This window comes from Sus scrofa, chromosome 3, assembly GCF_000003025.6.
Source record: "Sus scrofa isolate TJ Tabasco breed Duroc chromosome 3, Sscrofa11.1, whole genome shotgun sequence".
Classification (NCBI taxonomy): domain Eukaryota; kingdom Metazoa; phylum Chordata; class Mammalia; order Artiodactyla; family Suidae; genus Sus; species Sus scrofa.
Genome location: NC_010445.4, coordinates 92,984,429 through 93,006,922, shown reverse-complemented (window position 1 = coordinate 93,006,922; position 22,494 = coordinate 92,984,429). Strand labels below are relative to the sequence as shown.

General features: G+C 50.6%; 1 protein-coding gene and 1 long non-coding RNA gene across 2 annotated transcripts in view; one reads left to right on the top strand and one right to left on the bottom strand.

Annotated features, from left to right (window-relative positions):
- Window positions 1–13,269, top strand: part of LOC110260017 — a 34,707-nt gene extending 21,438 nt beyond the window's left edge. The window contains exons 2-3 of the long non-coding RNA XR_002342723.1: window positions 2,659–2,830; window positions 11,987–13,269. This is a non-coding gene — a long non-coding RNA (uncharacterized LOC110260017). The remainder of the gene's footprint in view (window positions 1–2,658; window positions 2,831–11,986) is intronic.
- The window catches only part of KCNK12 (potassium two pore domain channel subfamily K member 12), a 54,861-nt gene extending 38,067 nt beyond the window's left edge, over window positions 1–16,794 (bottom strand). Inside the window, exon 1 of the mRNA XM_005674606.3 lies at window positions 16,313–16,794. Within this exon, the coding sequence (XP_005674663.2) occupies window positions 16,313–16,703 (391 nt within the window). The 5' untranslated portion in view covers window positions 16,704–16,794. The remainder of the gene's footprint in view (window positions 1–16,312) is intronic.

Sequence of the window (22,494 nt, the reverse complement as noted above, 5' to 3'; positions counted from 1 at the left end):
TTCTGCTAACTCTTTGTTCCAAGTGTGTACACCAGCAGCTATAAAATAAAATTAGAGCTATCATATATCATGAGCCACTTAGAGCTCACAAAGAAACAATACACATTGGCAATCTTTTTGAATGAGTCTGGAATCATACAGCCGTTCAGAGCTGAATATTACAAACTAAGTACATATTCTCCAAGGATTAGCCACCTATGGAGACACATAAGCTTCCCATACACTGAAGGGGACAGCTGGTAGTGGGCTGATTTAAATGTTCAAAGTGAACAGCCAAAACAAGGGACTTCACAATTATCTGGTTGTTTCCAGGCAGTCTAGAGACCGACAATTTAGACTAACTAGATTGCCAGATTTAATGGCATAACTTTATAGTGACTAATCAGCCAGAATGCTCTTCTCAAACACTCATCATCACTCCTGCTCAAGAACATGTAATGGCTCCTTATTGCTCCCCAGGCCAAGTCTGGACATTTCTGCCCGGCTTTCAAGGCTCTCCGATATGACCTAAACTGATTAAGGCAGTTTTACGTGTTGTTGCTTTTCAACATGCCTAAGGCAGGCTGGTCCTGGCCTCACTCAACTGCTCCCCAGACCACGCTGCAACCCAAGAGGTGGCATTAGACACACTGGAATGAGCAAAGGGCTCGGAGTCCAGCTCTGCCATTCATTATGTGACCTCAGCCAAACTATCACTACAAACACTAGCTCGCATTAGAGTGCTTATTAGATGCCATGGCCAGACGAAGCACCTTATATTCATGGGGTCAAATAATTCTCCCATCAACTGTGTGAGATCGGCACTATTGCTCCCATCGTATAGGTGTTAAAACAGAAGCTTTGGAAGTTTGTTCATTTGTTCAACAAACACCAGGTGCTGTGCTAGGTACTGGGAATGTAACTGTGGCTGAGGAGATAAGACCCCTGTTCTCAGGAAGCAGCGAGTGGCTAGAGGTCAGGCAACAAACAAGTAAATACAGGAACTGGATGAATGAGGAAAGTGGTACATCCTCTAATACGATAGTAGCGTGATGGACAGACGGCGACCAGCGAGAAGTGGGGGACATTACTTAGGTGGTTAGAGAAAGCTCCTCAAGGGGTAACATTTTAGTTTTAGACCTTGGGAAGTCAGAGATGCCCAAGATCCAGGGAGCAGGGCTCCGAGAAGCAGGAACAGCAAATACACATGCCCTGAGGTCTAATAAGTCTAGTCTGCCTGTAATAAGTTGAGCAAAGGGGAGAGCAGTACCAGTGAGGCTGAAAGAGGGCAGGGCCAGGTCACACAGGGCCTTGCAGGTCATGGTGAGGAGTCAGATTTCCTGCAACAGCAAGTCATTGGTGGATTTCAAGTAATGGAAAGACTTGACTGATTTATACTTTTAAGGATATCTTTGGAAAAGAGGTTGTCAAGAAGCAGTGAGTAAGCTGGAGGATCAGTTAGAAGATGGGATTTAGTTGCCCCAGCAACATGCAATGGTTGTGATCAGAGTAGACCAGCAGGGGTGGCCATGGTGACAGGGGGATGGAATTGAAATGCATGTTGCAGATTGAGCTGCACAGGATTTGATGATGAATATGGAAGATTAGAAAGAGGAATCAGGACAGCTCCTCAGGACGGTACCCTTTATTGAGATGAGGAAGACTGGAGTAGGGCAGAAATCAAGAGTTCTATCTTGGTCTTTTTAGACATCCACGTGGCGATGTCAAGCGGGCTGTTGGACCTATGGTCTTGAAGCATAGTGCAGAAGACTGGGGTTATTCACGGGAAGCCATCAGCAGATAAGTGGGGCTTAAAGCCATGGAGTATGAAGGGGATCAGAGAATGTCAGCCCAAAATATGCATCTTTGGCATAAGGATTATTTTGAGCTGGAAGCAATAGAGAAAGAGCAATGCAGAAAGAGCTGTCTAGGAGTTCCCATTGTGGCACAGCTGAAATGAATCTGACTCACATCCGTGAGGATGCGGGTATGATACCTGGCCTCTCTCAGTGGGTTAAGGATCCAGTGTTGCTGTGAGATGTGGTGTAGGTTGCAGATGCAGCTCAGATCTGGTGTTGCTGTGGCTGTGGTGTAGGCCAGCAGCTGTAACTCCGATTTGACCCCTAGCCTGGGAACTTTCATATGCCACGGGTACGGCCCTAAAAAGACAAAAAAAAAAAAAGAAAGAAAGAAAGAAAAAGAAAAAGCTGTCTACCCTTCCTATCTGCCCAAATGTAGGGTGTAAATTTTCCTTTGCGAAGTGTCCCCCCTTCCCTTAACTACACCGGGAGGAGAAGAATAACTCTTAATCTCCAGAGACATCTTTTTACCCCAAGATTGCAGGAGATCAAGCCTGCACAACAAAACTTATTAAAACAATCCTTATCTTCCATTAGTGTCCCCCATATTTTAACCTCCCAAGTTACCACCCCTAGAAGCCCAATCCTCTTTGCCTTGTCTTTGTCACTCTGCCAAAATTTATTGCTCTTTGTTAAAATGGTATATTAGCCTCAGGCTCAACTGCTTCTTCAGATCTTCAACTGTTTTCTATAAGGCCTCTTTAGGCATACATAATAAGCCTTTTCTTATGTTAATCTGCCTTTGTCAGTTTAATTTGCAGGACTCCAGAGACAGAACATAAGAGGATAGAGAAAAAAAAACTTTTTTTCTTTTGTACAGGTGAAATGACATTGTTTGGAGAGATGATCCAGGGAGAAAGGTCTGAGGACAGTATGGGGCCTCCAACAAGAGATCACACAGAGGAGGGAATTCAGCAAAGGACCCAGACAGCAGCCAGTGAAGATCAAGGAGAGCGTGATGTCTCAGAAGCCAAGAGAAAAGACAATTTCAGGTAGGAATGGCCGGTGGTGTCAAATGTTGCTGAGATGCAAGCAAGATGAGGACAGGGACGTCATCACTGGATTTGCAGAAAGGAAGCCATGGAGGATCTTGTAAGAGTAGACTCTCTGGAAATGTAGGGTTGGACTCCTGATTGATGTGGATCCAGGGGAAGAAGGGAGATGCTGACTGCTCTTTTGAGAAGTTTTCCTGTAAAGAGGGGCAGAGAAGTGGGAGGTAGTGGGACGGTGATACTGGGGTCAAGGGAGGGGTCTTTCAAGAAGGAAGAAAATACAGCATGTTCGCATAATGATGGAGGACAGACACACAATGCATGGGGTAGGGAATGGCAGATGCAAAATCTTTGAGAAAGTCAGAGGGGGTAGGACCCACTGAAGCAAGCATTTGAAAGTGGACAGTCCATCTGCTGTCATAAAGGAAAGGCAGCTCTGTGATGAATAGATTTGGGGTTGTAAAGATAAGAGAGTCCCTGTCTGATTACTTTTATTTTCTCAAGGACATGTGAGCAGAGAGTGAGGGGTATGGGAGGCTGGAGGTGGGAAGAGGGGGGATCAGTGGTGAACTGATAGATTAGGAAGGTAGTAGGAGGATCTGCCAGCACAGTGTGTGCAGCTGGTCTCCAAGGTCACTGATTTAAAGTTGGATCGGTTAGTATCTTTGTATGGTTTCCTCCAGCCACAGGTAGTAGCTGGGGCACAGGGAAGGAAGAGGTGGAAAGCCGGCATTCTGATGGTTCCAGTGGGGCGCACAGGGCAGGGAAGGGGCAAGGATGTTACGGGTCCTTGCTGAAGGAGTGAGTCCATACTGGATTAGAAAAGACATGAGGGTTCCAAGAAGATGAAAGCATCAGTGAGACTGCAGGTTTGGGGTCCAAGGAATACTATACTGGGGCAACAGAGGATGAGAGCTGGAAGGATAGAGGTAGTGGTCAGAAGGTGAGAGCTTCAGGGGTAGAACAGAGTACCTGCTCGAGTGGGACAGAGAAAAACATTGCTATAGATGAGACGGCCAAAGAATGTGAGGCTGGTCTGGGATGGGTCTTTTCTGGGGGACTGGAGAGGGGTGGAGAGAAAGGCCGGGAGCTGGACTTTTTCAGGGAATGAGCAGGAGGTGTTTATTGGCAGCCCTGCTGCTGAAGGACAGAGCTGAAATTCTAACCCAGGCCACCGTCCTCAGTCCCTGTCCCTAACCACTCTGTCACACTGCACACTGTCTCTTGGTGGTGCAGATGTCTTCATTCTTAAAACGGAGACAGGTACAGTATCCACCTGCCTGGCTGAACAATGCACACGGAGGAGCTTTATAAGGCCCTTTGCATACACTGGGCATATGCTCCAACAGCTGGTCTGCTCCAGCGGACTTGGACAACTCCAGTCCATACAAGGCACACCACCCATGGCAGCTCGTCATAGACGCTTCCGAACTGCCCACTGGGTCATGTGTATTGCTCACTCATTTGACCAGAACCACTTGACATTAGAGAAGGCGCTGCCTTAGGGATCTGTGTGATGGTGGCAATGGCAGTCAAGGGGACTGAATACACCTGCTGGGTTCCTGACATACTGACTGCAGATCGCATCTCGCTTTAAATGGATGATGGTACCTGGCTGCTTATAGAAGCCCTTCACAAACTGAAGCTTTCTTTTACAAAGCGAATCATTACCTGATATGTACGTGGAGATTTTCATATTTTACTTTTTCTTAGACAGGCACCTAGGTAGAGCTGAAAAATCTCAGAAAGGGCCAATTATTCACATTTATGTGCATTCCACATGTATTCACGGAGCCCCTCCCGTGTGCCAAGGCTGGTGACAAGCAGAGAACAGAAGAGACAGGCTCCCAAGTACCGGCAGGGTCAGGCCCTGCAGGTGCCCTGGACATGGGCAGAGTTTTGTTCTTCCCTCTCTGGCCTGGGCTGTCCCTGCAGCTTTTCTGGCAGGTCCTGGTGTGAGCAGCTCACCACGAGGCGCTCAGAATTCAGAACACTTGGCAGCAAGGGAATGAGATCGTGGCCATTTGGAAAGGATTAAGGAGAAGTCACGCGGAGTACGATTTGGGGCTTGTGTTTATCTCAACTGTAACTTTCCAGAGAGCTGGGACACCCCATTCCAATGAAAGATTCCCCGAGTATTTTTGGAGGCATCGTGATAGTACTGGGCTGTGTGAGTAGGGCTGGTTTTCCAGATTTGTGGAATTGCATTTAGTCACTGATAAAACTTCTAATTTCTGAACCAATATCTGCTTTCTTTTTTTGCTTACAATGATTTCTATTTTTTCCATTATAGCTGATTTACAGTGTCAATATCTGCTTTCTAAGGGATGTGCTGTGAGCTGGTGATAGAGAAGGGGGAACTATTGGGCTGAGAGGCAGAATTCAGTAGGGCTTCCTTGTGGCTGAGGGCTGCTGCCAAGGCCGGGGCCAGATGGGGCTTCTGAGCTGGTGGGAGAGCTGGGACCAGAACCCTGGCCTCATTGTTCCAAGACTGCACTTTCCCCACCACTGCTGGGGTGCTGGGGACTGAGGCTCAGAATCATCTAGTTTGGGTTTCACTCTAGTAATTCTGCTGGGCCCCAGGCAGGGCAGGACAAGGACCCAGCTGACTCAGAGAGCCACGGAGACAGCCCTGTCAGCCAGGGGAGCCCCAGCCAGAATGAGCTGTCTGTCTGCTGCACACCTGCCAGCCTCTGAGAGATTGCTAAACCAATGGCCCAGCACAAGGGCCAGTGCACAGCCAGCCCCTCGGGCTCCACAGGGCAGGGAGGGAGCGGGAGGTGCTGGGAGGTTCCTGGAGCCCAGCCTGGGCCCAGCTTTTTCCACTCTCTCTTTATTATTTGCAGCAGTCCAAGGTTTTCAGTTATTCACACTCACTTATTCATTCCATCCATTCAACATATGTTGATTAATTACCTACTCTGTGCCAAGCCCTATGCTCCATGCTTTGCAGAAACTACCTCTTTGCTTTTTAATTATCTCCATCTCCACTCACAGTGCCCACTTCATAGTAGTCATTCAGTGCATGGCTGCTGCCATATGGCTATTACTGTCATTCATCCTAGCTGTGACGGGCACTACTAAGACAGAGCTCCTGGCCTGGAGGAAGGAGAAAGGACACCTACTAAGTGCCAGGTCCCATGCCAGTTTCTGACATCCCTTATGCCACTGACCAGAGGCTGGCCTTATTGCCAGGGAAACGGACCTAGAAAGAGATAACGACCACATGTCTGGGGCAGTAAGAGGAGCTCCAAGAGGGTCTTGCTCTAGTGGCCTCACTTGAGCTGTGCCTTGACGGCTGGATTCCCTTGGTGGAAAGTGCAGAGAGAGGGCAGAGCAGTCCAGGTGGAGAAGACAGCATGAGTAATGGCCAGGAGGCTGAAGATGCCTAGAGTTCAGGGATGGGGGGGAGGCGGGGGAGGCTGGGGAGGAGCGGGGATGGGCCAGAAGTTAGGAGTGGCTAGAGATGGGGCTGCACTTCCAGGTGCTTGGCTTGCAGGTTTCACGCGTTCCCCCAGTGTGTGGGTTTGCCTCCAGGACATGACCTTGGACAGTCCTGAGCTGGCCGTGTCCCCAGACTTCCCTGGCCCGAGTGTGCAAGTGCAGACCTTCTGGTCATTAGCTTTTCTGTTTCCACCTCTGCATGCCCACTGCTGCTATCCCAAGTGCCAGGCTGAGGGCCCTCAGGTTATGAGGCTCCTTTCTCTGGGCAGGGGCTTGGCGCAGTGGGCCCCCAAGGTGCCCATCAATGCAGCTCCCAGGGTTCTAGAGAGCTCTGCATGAAGCACCATGCTCGCCCACCCTCTCCTGCCTGCCCGCAGCCTCGCTCACAAAGGGCACAGCATTGGGATGGATGGTAAAGCAGGCAGCCCTCAGCTCAGCGTAGCCCCTGGGGCAACAGTGAGCACAGCACAGCCAAATTCAAATCCCAAAGCTGTGCTTGGGCCCTTGCTGATGATTCCTCCTGTTCACCTCCTCTGTCCCCTCTGACCCAGCAGACCCCAGACTGGGCTGTGATTCGTGCCCCCTCTGCGGTCATGCAAGGCTCAGGGGTGGCAGGGAGAATGCTATACAGTCAGGAGCCCTGAATCCTCTCTCTTGCAATTGACTCCCTTGCTGTGTGACCCCAGGCAAGTCACTTACCCTCTCTGAACCTGTCTCTTCATCTATGAAGTGGGATAATACCATCCTCTTTGCTGACCTAGGGTTTGGGGGAGGTTCCTGAGTAAACATGGGTAAAACTCAGTAAACAGGCAAGCACAACATGTGTGTGTTTGTGGGCGGGGGGAGTGACAATCAGAGAGGACATCTGTCCCTCTCGCTCCCTAGAACAAAGGCCCTGGCTGCTGACATGGTGGAGGCTAGAGAGGGGAGTGTACTGGGCCTGGCCCTTTGCAGTCCTGCCCTAGGGCTGGGGATGCTTTCTCCACCCACCCGGGAGCTGCAGTAGCCCAGGGTGAAGGGTGTAGGCGAGGTTTGGGTCTGGGAACCTGGAGCAGCACCCAGGCTCCCACCCACAATGGGGCTGTTTGCCTCAGTGCCGCCCTGCAGCCCCTCCACCTGTGGTCCCAGCACTAGATCCACCTCAAAGAAGCGTGACTTCAGCCACACCTGGCCTCTCTGTTGGTCTCAGCTCCACCATCTCCCAAGCTCCCCAGCCCATTAAACCCAGAGGTGGGGGTAGGGGTGTGGCTCCCTGGGGCTCTGCCCTGGGGGTGGGGACCAGAGCTGCACCAGGAGACATGGTCTAAACCACCCCTCAATCACTAAGTTATTCACCAAATATGTCCTTAAAAAAGATGAAAGAGCACACACGTGAGGACCAATTAAGACGTTCTCATTGAGGAGTTCCCATCGTGGCTCAGTGATTAACGAATCTGACTAGGAACCATAAGGTTGTGGGTTCGATCCCTGGTCTTGCTCAGTGGGTTAAGGATCTGGCGTTGCCGTGAGCTGTGGTGTAGGTTGCAGATGCGTCTCGGATCCCGAGTTGCTGTGGCTGTGGCGTAGGCCGGTGGCTACAGCTCCGATTCGACCCCTAGCCTGGGAACCTCCGTATGCTGCGGGAGTGGCCCTAGAAATGGCAAAAAGACAACAACAACAAAAAAGACATTCTCATTGAGAAACCAAAGAAAATGCATTTTGAAAAGCACCCTACCCCCAGGCCAATTATGTGACAATGAAGGAGAGCACCACGCTCAGAGACAGCGGAAAAGAGGGTGGCAGATGTCACACTGCAGGGGTGGCCGAGACCCAGAAGGTCACACACAGAGTGGTGGTTCGGGGATGAACTGCACCTTGGTGTCCCTCCCCGCAGGCAGGCAGGCAGCGCAGGGCTCGCCAACCAGGCTCACCAGGTCCCAAGGAGCTGATGCTTTCCCAGGGCTTGTCAGGCGCCGCATACACAGAGTAGCTCAGTCACCCACGGGGCAGGAAGCATGGTTTTCCCCCCTTTACAGAGGAGGAGACTGGGGTAAAAAGAGGCATATCCTCTCACCAGAAGCACAAGGCTAGTACGTGGCAGAACTGGGACCAGGACTCAGTCTGTGGACTCGGTGCATGTAGCCTGCGCTAAACTGCGCCAGAGGATGTGAGCGAATAGTCTTCCCAGATATGAGAACATCAGAGCTGGAAGGGACCCAATGACCCCGGCACTGCTTTTAGGAATGGAGACACTGAGGCCCCATGTGCTGAGGTGTTCTACCTGCAGCCAGGGAAGGGCAGAGCGGGTCCAGGCTGCCAGTCCCCGACTCGCTGCTGCTTCTCTACACCCTTGCTCCGCCCAGTGCAGTCTGGGAACTGAGAATACGGGCATCCCTGGGAGCTTGTGAGGAATGCAGAGTCTTAGGTCCCACCCAGACCTACTGAACAGAAACCTGCACTTTGCAAAGAGCTTGGTGATTCGCATGCACTTTATCGTTGAAGAAGCACTGCTCTGTTGCTATGCTGCCTTCCTGGTCCATGATATCTGCTACTGCGAGAATAATGACATTGTATCTGGACACTGTAAAACTTAAATTACAAGATTCTGGAAGTGCCAGCCGGGGTCACCTGGGGTTGTCCTCTGGGATCTGGGGGAGGCAGACAGAGCGGGTCCCCTAGAGCCCAATCCTTCATAGGGCCCTGGGACGCCCTTCCCCACTGACCTGCGAGTGAGCTGGGGTTGCCCAAGCCCAGGGAGGAGGCGACACTCACAGATGGGGTCCAGAGCAACCACCACCAGAGACGCTGGCTGCTGGAAGAGGAGGCCTACCTTCCCCTAAGAAAAGTTAGACCTGACATTTGGCTAGGGAGGACCTGGTTTAGGACAGAAATTCCTGGGCTAGAGCCTGACAGCCGTGGTGGCAGCCAAGAGCCGGCTGAGGGTGGGGACCAAGGGGCTTCAGTTCTCACTCTCTCTCTACCAGCACGTCCCCTGTACTTTCTCAATCCCGTGGAAAGTCCTCTGCCCCCGCACCCTTTCCTTCGTAGAAACCCTGCCATGGACCCCAGGTGCGATCAGAGGCTGAGACTGCCCAGCGCCCCCACCTCAGCCAGCCCCACACATGTTCTGGTTTGCTGGCGGACAGCCCCTGGCGGAGCACTGGATCCTGGGAAGCTGGACAAGGGGAGGGCTTGGGAGACTGGGAAAGACCCAGGGCTGGGGTTGAACCTAGGAACACAGTGGCTTTTCACTCTGTCTCAGCTCCTCTGAATCTGAGGTTGCCTTACAAGGGCATGGAGAGTCCCGCTGTAGTGGGGTGGGGATGCTGAGCTCCACCTTCAAACACAGACCTAAGGTTCCACCACCACCTTCAGATGGAGCAGGAGCTTCTCCCTGGGGGACCTCTCCAAGGCACTTGGCTGCTCCTCAGATGCCCTCCCCTCCTCCCTCCAAGCTCCTCCCCCTTTGTCCTTGATTTATGACTTGACTTTCACCCTGTCTGGGAAGTCTGCTATCTGCTCAGAAGAGCCATGTCTGGATCTTGTCCTTGTCCCATCATTTGGGCAGTGTGAGTGTGTATGAAAGAGGGGTGGGCGGAGGTACTGAGATTGTATTCAGGAAACTCTTCCAAGGCAGCCTGAGAGCTCAAGGACCTCAGAATCCACACAGGCAGGCCCTGGGTCAGCTCCAGCTCTCAGCAAATGCCGTTTTGACTTGCTGTGCAACCTTGGACAACCTCTCTCCTTCTCGGAACCTATGTAAAATGAGGAACAAGGCTAAGTTAGCCTTCTTCAGGTTGGTCTTGGAGGAGCTCTAGGGCTCCTCTGAGAAGCCTTGGAGGGTGCATGGCATCCAGGGGGAGGCCTGATGGGCGGGGCTCCAGCTCCTTCCCCCCAGTCAGAGCAGCTCAACTACCCTCTGGGTTCTGTGCTGGGCTGCTTGTTGGCTTTTGTCGACAAAATGATCTAAATGCTTGGGGAAAGTTCTGGAGGACTTTATGGCACTATCCAGCTAGAGTACTCTGGAGGTAGGTCTTTGCTCCAGGTGGCACAATTCTGGGCCAGTTCAGGCTGGGGTCCTTGGGCAGAGTCAGGACTAAAGGAAGAAGGCTGTCTTGGCCCAGGAGTGACATCCCTGGGAATGTGGGAGACAGGAGGAGGAGGGTCCAGGTACCCTTCCTCTGTCTTTGATGACCAGGGATCTGCTCCTGTTTTCCTTCCTGACCTTCTCCATTCATCCAAGATTTCCCAGAGGATGAGGCTCTCTCCAAAGAAAGGGAGACTAAAGATGCTTGAAGCCACAGCCTTGTTGAGGGGTCAGTTCAGCCCCGGGACTGAGTGCGATCCTGGCGAAAACCAAGTGGATCTGTGGCCTGTTTCCATGGACCAGTTAGCTAGGTCACAGTCCAGTCTCTTCTAGGCTTTGTGGAGGTTGTAGGCTCAGCTGAGGAGAGATCAGACAGTCCTTCGCTCCAAAGGGACTGGCCCCCCAAGCCATGAAGTTTCAGTGTCCCCTGACTGTCAGTTTCACTGCTGGGAATTTAACCCAAGGAAATATTGTATAAAGAAAGGGCCAGCTGCATAAAGATGATCCCTCTGGCCTTACTCGAAATAGTCCCCCAAACCTGGGAACCATGCCTAGGTACCCAGCAATAGGGGCAGTCCGTTACAGACATCAATTTATCAATTAGATAAAATATTACGCACCCACTAAAATTAGTACGGGAAGGGCATGTGGAGACATGGAAACAACGCGGATGATAAAATGTTACCAAAAGCAGCTCAGCACTTCATCAATTCGTTCCCTTTCTTTTGCCTACAAACAGTATGACAAAGAACTACAGGGGAAAAGAAAACAGTTGTGTTAGGGCAGAGTATTCTGAGTTATTATAATTATTGAGCATTTACAATGTGCTGAGCCTGGTGCTGGGTGCTGAGGACAGAGCCATGAACAGAATGCATTTCTTTGCTCTCCATCTAGAGCTTCAAATCTAATGCTGGATGTTTTTCCCTCCCTAAATGTCCTTCAAAGTTACCACAGCATCATCTTCCCATACATATATAAAAAAATAGCTGATGAGAGAATAAGCGAGCAAAGATGCTCCTCTCCTTCTGGGTGATGTATTTCACTCCCGGCATCAGAGCCACCTCCAGCTGGACTACATACATGTCCGAAGAAAACCAAATGTAAATGTGGTAATGACATTTCGGTCCTATAATGTCTTAGGTTCCTTTGAAGCAAAAACGTTTCTAAAACTCCATGTTAAAGAAGAAGAAAAAAGTTAGGACTCGTTACTAATCTCGCAGCTGAATAATTAAGTATGCCTAATTCTGAAAGTAGCAAGCTAAATTATGCAGTGCCAAAAGTGACATCTCTCATACCTACACCATCCCGTCTATAGCGGCATGGTTTCAGCTTTATAGCTAAAATACGCTGCCAGAAAACCTAATAAAAGGAAGTAAAAATATTTCTGTTTATATCAGGCTGCCATTTGAGAGAGACTTTTAAATATATTCTCCCCTATGTGTAAATCTGACAGCCGTTGCATAATTAAAACCCCACTGGAGAAGTTTCCTTTTAATCTTTTCAAAGCAAACCAATAAAACCATCCTTTAGGAGGTGAAATCATGGATTAATATTCTTTGGATTGTTTGAGTATCGCTGAGCTAGAGACTGCCTGCAAGAACACTGTTTAGTCCTAAACGAACATAAGCCACTGTCTTTATCTTTAGGGGTTCATGTAATCACAGGAGATGCAGATAACAACATGCCGAAGGCCACACATGCATGGTTATGAGTGATGCTTGCCTTGGATATTGTGAAACGGAGGAACGAATAAACGGATGCATTTACATCCAAACAAACTTGATTTCAACCCCTTAGGAATATGTCACATAGCATAAACGGGAGAAATAATCATTGCCCAGGATTTCGGTTTAGTGTAAGCAATCAATATGAATAATTTAGACCACAGAGTGGATTTTCACTTAGCTTGAGCTATTCAGATTGACTTTCAATTCAGCCTTGACTACCACCGAACAATCAACAGCAAATCTTCTCACTGGGTTTGTGTCCTATGGACACACATGTGTGTCTACACAGCTGCGAATTACCTCACTCTGGACATGGGGCCCTGTTCAAGCCAAATGTCAGGAGAAATATTCCATCTTGTCATGACATTTCATATAACATTGAGTGCACATGGCCACGAGTGAACTTTTCTTCTGTCTCCCTCTGGCTGAAGGCCCATTTCTGCCCTTTCCTCTCCTCCACGTACACACACGCATGCACGCATGCTCACACACACACACACACACACACACACACACACACACACACACACAAAGGCAGAGAGTTCTTGGACCAAAGTTTACCCAAATGTCTCCTACTTGCTGGGCCCTCCTGTCTCTGACGTTTTGGTACTGACTCTTGCCTTCTCAGCTGTCTACGACTTACCAGATGCTTCTAGTCTGTCTGACCTCTGAGATGTGTCTGATCCTTCAAGTTTTCTCTGGACTTAATCAACTGTTGGCTCAACCAACAGACCAATCCTCCTGCTCAGCCCTGTGTGCGGTGTCAGATACACAGACACACACACCCACTATAAATACTTCAGCTTCAAACAAGAATGTGCTTACCAGTTAGACGAATGAAACTGGTAGAACAAACACTACATAACTTGGATTCTGGATGCGGCCGAACACATAATTAACTGTGACCTGAGACAGGTCTCTTAACACTCTGAGCCACATGGGACTGGATCAAAGGACCCCTCCTGGTTCCAATCATCGTTAGTGAGGCTAGCCAAGATGTGATGCCCAAGAACACTGCAATCCAACTGCTCCTGTTAGAATATGCTTGAACCTTTGCCTTACAGAATAAGTTCTAACCTTTCAGCATACAGTACTGGAGCCTGATATATACACTGTATCATATTTATGGGAAGAAAGAAGGAAGAGTTTTCTTTCATTCTTTTTTTTTCTTTTTTTTCTTTTTAGGGCCACATCGTGGCATATGGCAGATCCCAGGCTAGGGGTCGAATCTGAGCTGCAGCTGCTGGCCTATATCACAGCCACAGCAACGCCAGATCTGAGCTCTCTCTGAGACCTACACTGCAGCTCACGGCAACGCTGGATCTTTAACCCACTAAGTAAGGCCAGGGATTAAACTGGCGTCCTCATGGATGCTAGTCGGGTTCATTACTGCTGAGCCACAATGGGAACTCTTGAAGGAAGCGTTTTCTACACTAACGTCTAGATGAATCATTTAGCTGGGTCTACACAACACAAAAAGAAACGTCCACACTGCTGCACAGACTGAACACACTGTGGTATTCACTGATCAAATAAAACTGAAGGCATGCTAATTTTTCTCATCGCTGGGATGAGGTAGCAGATAGAGAACCCTGAATGCCCATTTTGGACTCAGCTTTGGCTCCCTGAGCCACTATATATCCATAAACGCACCAGTAATAATAATAATTGTCTCTGAAGACTCAGGGCATTCAAGGCAAAGAAACTATATAAGCAGAAGAGAAACTGACATATGTAGGTCTTTCCTTAAATCTCATCCAAGTACATTTTGCAAGAGAAGGCTGAAAACAATCATGCTACTTCGGGATTCAGCAAAACCTGTCTGACTGACAGAAGTGACCGATTTGGAGCACTGCCCCAGACCACGATAGCAGGTGGATAACTGAACAGAGACCCTGCTCCTTGTGTGGCTCTCCTGGCATGCCTGCAAAAGGCTAGTTCAATGCTGAGCTGTCCACAGGCTGATTCTGGTCCCTGAGTGCAGCACCTTTCAGAGATAAATGTTTCCCTGCAGCAGATTTTGGAAACAATGTGCTGGGTCATTTGTAAAACAGCCAAAAGCTTCAGCGTAGCCCTCCTACACTTGCCTACATCCCAAAACACAAATCATGAAAGTCTGCTTGACTGAGGAACGGCCAATTCTGCCAGTAGATTAAAGGCTCAGGCTTGGAACAATTTGCCAACATGCAGACTTGATTTTGTGCAAAGAGCTGAGAGAAGCTTTAGAAGTCATGGCTGGGCAGTGAATGAAACACTGATGGGAACTCATCAGAGAGGAACAGAGACCACAGGTCAGTGGAATGAGGCCCCATTTGGATGGACTCATGACCACAGGGGAAGGGGACACTTGCTATTGCCTTTCCCTTTAGCTGGAGGATTCCATTAGGAAGCCAAAGTCAGAGCCCATCAATGGGAAAGAAATGTTGTGGCTGCCCAGTTTGCACACAGGTGAGCCTCTAGGTAAAAGCAAAGGGTGTGTTTACAAGAGGAAGAGCACTAATCAATAATGAGCTATGAACACATGATGTCATCTTCCCGGACTAGGCGTCTTTAGCACTTTTAAAGCACTTAAAAAAAAAAAAAAACTCTAGTTGCTATAGCAACTTGATGCAGCTCTTAAAAGGGGATTTTTTAAAAAGGGGGTCATTTTATATCTTCAATCACCATAACAACATGATATAGCTTTTAAAGGATATTTTTATCCAATTTGTGTGTGCTTTGGACTTGGGCCATATTTGCCTTTTCTATTTAAAGTCATCAGATCAAACATGACACATGAAAATTCATTGAAAGGAAGCTCTTTCATAGACTATACATATACGTGCAGAGAGCTGCTCATCTTCTGCACATGGATGCGGTCTTTCTGCTTCCCAGCAGCCATCTGCAACAGCTTACACTGGTCACTTAGTCCATGCCCCCTCTCTAAGCTGGCATACCAAACCAGCCCCAAACCCACCCACAGCAGCTGTGCCAATGAAATCCCTCACCTCTCAGCCTAGTGAACCCAGCTGCCGCCTCCTCCAAAACTACCACCAGGAAACAGTGCCTTGGGGTGACTAGTTCATGACCAACCAATTGCCTTCTTCCATTCTGGGACTCCAGAATGTAAATGGATGGGGCACACACAAAGTCTCGCCAAAGTGAAAATCTTGTATTCATTCTGCACTCTAGGCAGTCAGGGGAGGAGGGCTGTTTCACATGACACCCAGGTCCCAAGGAAAGGGGGATGGGGAAAGTGGGTGAGAAGAAGAAAGAGTGAAACTGGGTAGAGTGGGGAGCAGTTGTTCCAGAATCTCTACAGAAGACGCTCAGAGGAGGGGTGAAAGGAGGTGGGGGCTTCAAGGAATATTCCCACAGCATTGTTTGTACAGTGTCCAAATCATGAATTGTTTCACCAAAAATAAAAGGAAGGGATGATGGAAAGTATAGAGGAACTACCCCCTGCACCAAGCTACCCCTTGGTGCCACTACTGGTTGGCAAAGACGGCAAGGTAACAAAGAAGAGAGGTCAAGAAATTGGAGGGGAAGTTGGAGTGGGGTAGAGGGAGTAAGGGGAAAAAACCGAGAGGGGCCCAGAGCAAGAGCGGCGAAAGTCCCCTCTCCAAGTCTAATAGGCCTTTCTTTTGGGAGAGTGGATCATGTAGAAAAAACGTGGGAAGGAGTTTAGGGCTGAGTCTGGAGAAAGCGGTCGCCTTCCCCAGGGTAAAAGAGCTAAAGGGCTCAGAGAAAATGCGTGCTAAAAGAAGGATGAAGAAGGGAAAGGAGATTAAAAACGCCGTGAGTGGAGCAAGAAGGAGCTTTCCAAATCACCTGGGTAAGAAAACGCAGGACCAGGGGGCGTGAAAAATAAGAAAGCAGCAGGCCCTTGATACATGTTTTCCCAAGTCATTTTTTTAGAGGCGAAAACTGAGGCACAAGCGGTTAGGCCACGCAGTTGGCAAGTGCTGGAGCGGGGGCGGCCCCGGGTCTGCCCAGCGCCGGGGTGAGGGTTCTCCCCGTTCGACCTCTCCGCCAGGCAGTCACTGCAAGGTGAGCGCCAAAGATGGGCCTTTCAGGCCACCGCCCCCGCCGAAAGCCAGTAAAGAGAGACAGGGGCAGGAGGACGGGACGGGAGCGGAGGAGAGGGCGAGATGAAAGTAGGCAACCGGGCATCAGAAGGAGGGACACGGTTGAACCCGGGGCAATGGAACAGGCGGCAGGTGAAACGCGCGGAGAGGAAAGTCGCGCGCAAGGCGCGCCGCTCACCTATGGTCGATACCACGGTGCCCACGAAGTAGAAGGCGCCGGGAAAGTCCCAACGCGGGCGCAGCGCGTCGGCCCGGACGCCGGCGGCCAGCGCGGCCTCGTAGTGCCGGAGGAAGGCGCGCAGCTCCGGCTCCGCCACGCCGTGCGCCGCGCTGAAGTTGCGCAGCGTGGCGCCCCAGCGCGCCCTCGCCTCCGCCTCGCCCGGGCTCTCGAGCGCCGAGAAGACCGTGGCGCCCGCCACCAGGTAGAGGCCGATGAGCGCCGCCAGCAGCACGAAGCGGCCCGTGTCCTCGTTGAGGTGCGAGCGGCGGCAGCAGCAGCAGCAGCAGGAGGGGCGCGGCAGGCGGCGGCGGCAGCGGCGGGGCGGGGGCCGGGGGCTGCGGGAGGACATGGTCCGGAGCTCAGCCCCGGGGCCGGGGCGGCGCTCGGGGCCCGGGCCGCGACATCCCCCGGCGGGAGCAGAAGCGTGAGGATGGTGGCCAGGAGTCGGGGGCTGCCGCGGAGCCCCTCGCCGCCTCCTCCAGAGCCCGGACGGCGGGGCGCCTCCGCCTCCTCCTCGGCGCTCAGGCCGCACACGGGTCCCGCGGCCCTTCGGGCGCCCGAGTTGGGGCGCTCCTCTCCGCGCCCCGACGCCTGGAGGGCTCCCGAGGTTCCTCACCCACAGCCCTCGGGCGCGGGGGTCTGAAGCTAGGCCCCTGCCGCCTTGTGGCCGGCGTCCGCGGGGCCCCCGGCCTCATACTCCTCTGCAGACAGGCCGCGGGCTGCGGGCGGGGCGGGCTGTAGAGCCCGGGCGCCTAGAACTGGGACGTGGCAACAGGGCACGAAGAGAGACCCCCGGGGCGTCCCATGAGGCTTTCCAGGTTCAGCTGCTCGCTGGCACAGGCTTCGCGGGCAGTCCAGCTCCCGCCCCCGGGCTTGAGCTGGCGGCGTCGGCTTCCGAGCCTCGGAACCGAGCGGAGTCCGGGGAAGCGCTCCGTTTCCAGCTCCAGCCAGAGAGCCGCCCGGCACGGAGAGGCGGAGTCACTGGAGCCCGGGGCGGGGTGTTGGAGGGGTGGGGAGTCAGGAAGGGAGGGAAGGGGTGGGGAGTTGGGCTGCTGCGACGCCTCCCGGTAGTGCTGGAGGCACTAATGCGGGGCATGGAAGCAGGTGTCCGGACTGCGGTGCTGGCTACCACCCCGCCAGGGAACCCCGTCCGGTCCCTCCCTGCGCTTCGGCTCCTGCATCCATCCCTATGTCCAAGCTAACATCAAACTTTGCTCAACTTGATGGTGCCCTGAGGTCTCAGGTGCTGGAGGCCGAACCACACTAATCCCCCGACACCGGGTTCTCCAGCTCCACTCTGAAGTTTAAGTTCCCATTCGCTCGCTTCTTCTCCCTGATCCATACACGGCGCCAGGTCTCGGAGGGTTCCTTTGGGGGAAACGATCCCGCTTCGGAGTGGGGGTGGGGGTCACCCGGATCCGGGCTGCCAGGGAATGAGGGAGTCTCCTCCCCTCCCGACTGAACGGGCGGCCGGCGTCAGCACCGCGGACAGCGCATCGGTGCCGCAGCCGTGGGGCGGGCGGCGCTGGGGCTGCGGGGACCCGCGGCGGACACGAGCGGGTCACCCTGATGCGCTGTGCCCCCAAAGCCTCTGTGTCCCTTTCTACCTCTCATGTGTTCCCCTTAACCCCTCAGGCAGGTGCGGTCGCAGAAGCAGAGTGCTGACAGGGCGGGGACGCTGCGGAATAGAGGCGGGGGAGGAGTCAAGCGCGAGTGGGGTACCAAGGTGCGGCAGGGAGGAGGCCACCCAGATGCTGGATCCCCTCTCGCCACCCCAGGTCCCTAGCCCTCGGGCCCAGGGTGGGGACCCTGAATAAGAACCTGGCTGCAGCCGCGTGGGTAGAGGAGGTGTAGGGGGAGCTCACTAGCCGGCTTCCAAGGCCGGCGGCGGGAAAGCTCTGTTCTTGAGCGCTGGGGTGTGCGGGGAGGAAACCGTCGCCCCCTCTGCCTCGCTGCAACAGGGAAACACCGCGGGGGGGAGGGTCGGCCTTACAAAGGGAGCTCTCTGCCGGATTCAGTCCAGCTTTACCTGGATCTCTAAGTTCTGGATCGAGGAACACCCTTCATACAGACAGAAAACCATCCTCTTCTGGCAGCTAGCCCCTTCTCTGTCCACCCCCCTTCCAGAGAGGGGGACCCTGATGATGATTATGAGACGATACAGATAGCAGAAAGTGAAGATAATGATAGAGACTGTCTTATATACCCTAGGTGGGTGAACTGTGACAAAATCCAGCGCTGGCCCCTCACCCCAAATCTCGGACTGTTTGGCCTCCACCGTAGAAAACACTCAAGCTAAGGTCAACCCAAAATAATAGCATCATCAGTCCCCTAGGCATCAGGGGACCCAGTGTGGCTCCTAACCAAGCCTCCGCTATTCACGGAGCATTTCAAGGGCTGAAAACCCAGTCTTTCTGACCCAGTGCCTGGATGTGGAGACTAGAGGCTGGGGGATGGGGGTGCAGGGCAAGAGAGCTGTCCAGAAGCTAAAAGGCATCTAACTTGGGATGTTGATTTTCCCAAACCAGGGCACAGTTGGATCTTCCAAGAAATTCTACTTCCGTTTATAGATGGAGCCAATTGTACTCCCCTTTGTGTTAGGGAAGGGACAAATGGAAGAGGCTTCACCCCCACCACAGTCAAAACCAGCCTTACTGGTACTGGGTGTCATGTGGTTAGTTTTGCAGTGATCTGCTCAGAAATGGACGGGGGAGTCTGTATGAGGGGCAGAAAGTCTCAATCACTGAGAACATAGAGCCCCCTCCTCCTTTTTCTGGAGCACAGCTGGAGCCTTATGTAAACACAAATTATTGCCACTGCAGACTATTATTATTGGCAAAATGCTCTTGAAGTATCTTCTCCAAGCCTATGCCTCCCCTGGGCTCACCGCTGGTGTCACCTCTGCCGGTTCTCCCATCCCTACCATACCCTCATTTCTACAAGCTCCTACAGGCAGGGAGGACAGCCCAGCCATGGACCTCCAGGGCCATATTCCACTTGACTCAGCTCTGACAGAAGTCCTAGAAGTGTCGTTCCAGGAGTTGGCCCTGGAGTCTCCAGATGCAGCTGAAGGGCATTGCCAGATCTCTCAGTGGTTTTCTTTGCCCAGATTCCCAGGGCAGGGACAGGGTGCACTGCTGCAGTGTTCTGTGCCTCTGGACCTACTCCTTGCCCAGTTGGCAGATGGCCTGCCTTGTCCTCCAGCTTGTTATTCTAGCTTGATTAGTAGCAAACCCCTGGCATCAATCTCGGCTCCGAATGACCTAATCAATTTATATAATAGGGAAATGATGAGTTCCCTGAACATAGGCACAGGTCCTTTGGGGAAGCAGCGCCATGATGAATGCTGCTTTTGCCCACTAAATCAGTATAAGTCACTGGCTTCCAGCTGGCTATCCTCAAAGCCTTTACTTCAGTGCTGAATTGCTGCAATAACCTCCAAAGACTGGGGCCCTGCCATCACATATGTGTCCCTGCTTCAGTCTGCCCTGCCCGCCCCTCCCCATCATTGCCCTGGTCATGCCCATTTGATCTGATCATGTGACTGATGACCCTAGACCACAGTCTCCAATGGTTCCTTCAAAGCTATAAAACTTAGTCTTTAAACCTTTGCAACTGCCCTTCAAAGCCCTTGATGATGTGATTCTCGCAAATCCTTCCAACTTCGTCTGCCACTACTTGCTGCTTATTTCTCAAGTACTCCATACTCAGCCCAATCACCAGCACTTTGCTTTTGCTATGGCCCCTGCTGGAAAGTCTTCTTCTTTCTCTTCTTCTCCAACTCTTCATAAGTGCAGTTCAACTCAGGTTAGACCTTTTTTCCTTCCAGAGAACGTTTCCTTTGTAGGATATTTTGATCCAACCACTTTGATTGCCATCATTTCAACTGTGTATCATTTGATTCTGCCATGCCCTTAAGAACTTCAGACCAGACACACGAACAGGTATAGCCCTTCTCTCTCTCTCTTACTGTCTTTATTTTGTAAAAGGAAACACAATGGCAGGAGTGCTAACCAGGAAAATTAGGTAAGGTCAGATGCAATCATTTGATGATTCCACTTCTAGGTATTTATACCCAAGATAAATTAAAACATAACATTCATGCAAAAACTTGTATGTGGGTGTTCATAGCAGCATTATTCTTAAGAGCCAAAAAGTGGAAACAACCCATATGTCCATCAACTTATCAATAGATCAGTCTAATGGGATATATCCATACAATGAAATATTCAGCAATAAAAAGGACTGAACTACTGCTTCATGCTACAACATGAATGAATCTTGAAAGTGTTATCCTAAGTGAAAGAAGCCAGTCACAAAAGATGACGTAATGTATGATTTCATTTGTATCAAATGTCCAGAATAGGAAACTCCATAAAGACCTAGTAATTTAGTGGTTGGTTAGGGCTGGGGGATTGAGGAGGAATGGGAGTGACTGCTAATGAGTATGAGATTTCTTTTGAGGGTGATAAAAATATTCTGAAATTGATTGTGGCGATGATTGCACAGCTCTGTGAATATACTAAAAAGCATCAAAGTGTACATTTTAAATGTGTGAATTGTATGGTATGGGAATTATGTCTCAATAAAGCTGTTAACAAAAAAATACAAATGCAACTAATCAAGCCAATCTTTATTGGAAAAAAAATGGAAATAGAAAAGAACTTATCCCAAGAAATACATTTCTCTAAAATAAAAAAACAAGAAAAAATAGGAAGAGTTGAGCTGTGCTAAAGAGAAAATTAATTATGAAATTAAACTTGAATTAAGGAGTTTGCACCACAAAGTACTTTCTCATAAAAATTAATCTGTGTTGGTAACATTTTGATGAAAAATTCTACATTCCAAGTAGCAAATTCAAAATGTCCCAGGGGAGTTCGGGTGGTGGCGCAGTGGTTAACGAATCCGACTAGGAACCGTGAGGTTGCGGGTTTGATCCCTGACCTTGCTTGGTGGGTTGAGGATCTGGCGTTGCTGTGAGCTGTGGTGTGGGGGTTGCAGACGTGGCTCAGATCCCGAGTTGTTGTGGCTCTGGCGTAGGCCGGTGGCTATAGCTCCAATTGGACCCCTAGCCTGGGAACCTCCATATGCCATAGGAGTGGCCCTAGAAAAGGCAGAAAGAGAAAAATAAAACAAAACAAATGTCCCAGGTACCTCCAAACCTCTTTGATCTTCAGGATCTCAGAACTCCTCTAATACTTACTGTTTGCATTACTCATTGGTAATTAGTTGTGTAACAGGATGCTAAATATATGTTTGTATATATATATATATAAATAATGAAAATATAACTTAAAACCTGGAGTAGCTGATCTTCTCTATCCTGTGAAAGATCTCTTGAGTAGCCTTAGTTATTTAAGTGCAGAAATCCTCCTCCCTTCATTCTTCTGGAATGAGATTTCATAAGACCTTTTTATGTTTTATGTGATTTGTGACTTTCTCACACCATGTTCTACAGAGCTGGTGGCCAAGGAGGAGTGAGCCCAGTTTCACCCAAGGCCTTCTGGTATGGAAAGGAAAAATGTCTGATCTGTCTTTCCTGAATTTGAGGTCAGAGAGCCTGTTGAGGATAAGTAGGGGGCAGTGTCTAACTACAGCCCAGGAGCTGGGAGAAAGGCCTCTTGAAATTGTTCTGAGGAAGAGGAATCTGAGTAGAGGCTAGGTTCAGACAAGTGTCTGCATGTTTTGGTGGGACAGGATATAACTGATACTGGATGCCCCGTAGGTCCATCTCCCTGGCACTGCTGCTATGTGAGGTTTGAAGAGGTATGAGCCTGGACTTGTGACCTGAGAGGAGGGCAACCCTGGTGCCCCAGGTGGCAACTTAGATGGTAAAGTGCATCTGAACAGGGATAGAAAAGCAACACCGCAAAGGGTCCAGAGGCACTTATAATAACAGGGGTGACGTCGCTCCTTTTCTTTCCCACTGGTATTTGGAGGAGGGAGTTACTTTTGGACTGAATAAGCCTGCATTTCCTCACTGATCTATTACCTAGATGTTCTCACCATTGTTAAGTGGGCATTGAAATCTCCAACTATTACTGTAGAATTATCCATTTCTCCTTTCAGATGTATCAGCATTTGTTTCACATACTTTGCAGCTTTGATGCCTGGTGTACATATGTTTACAATTTTTATAA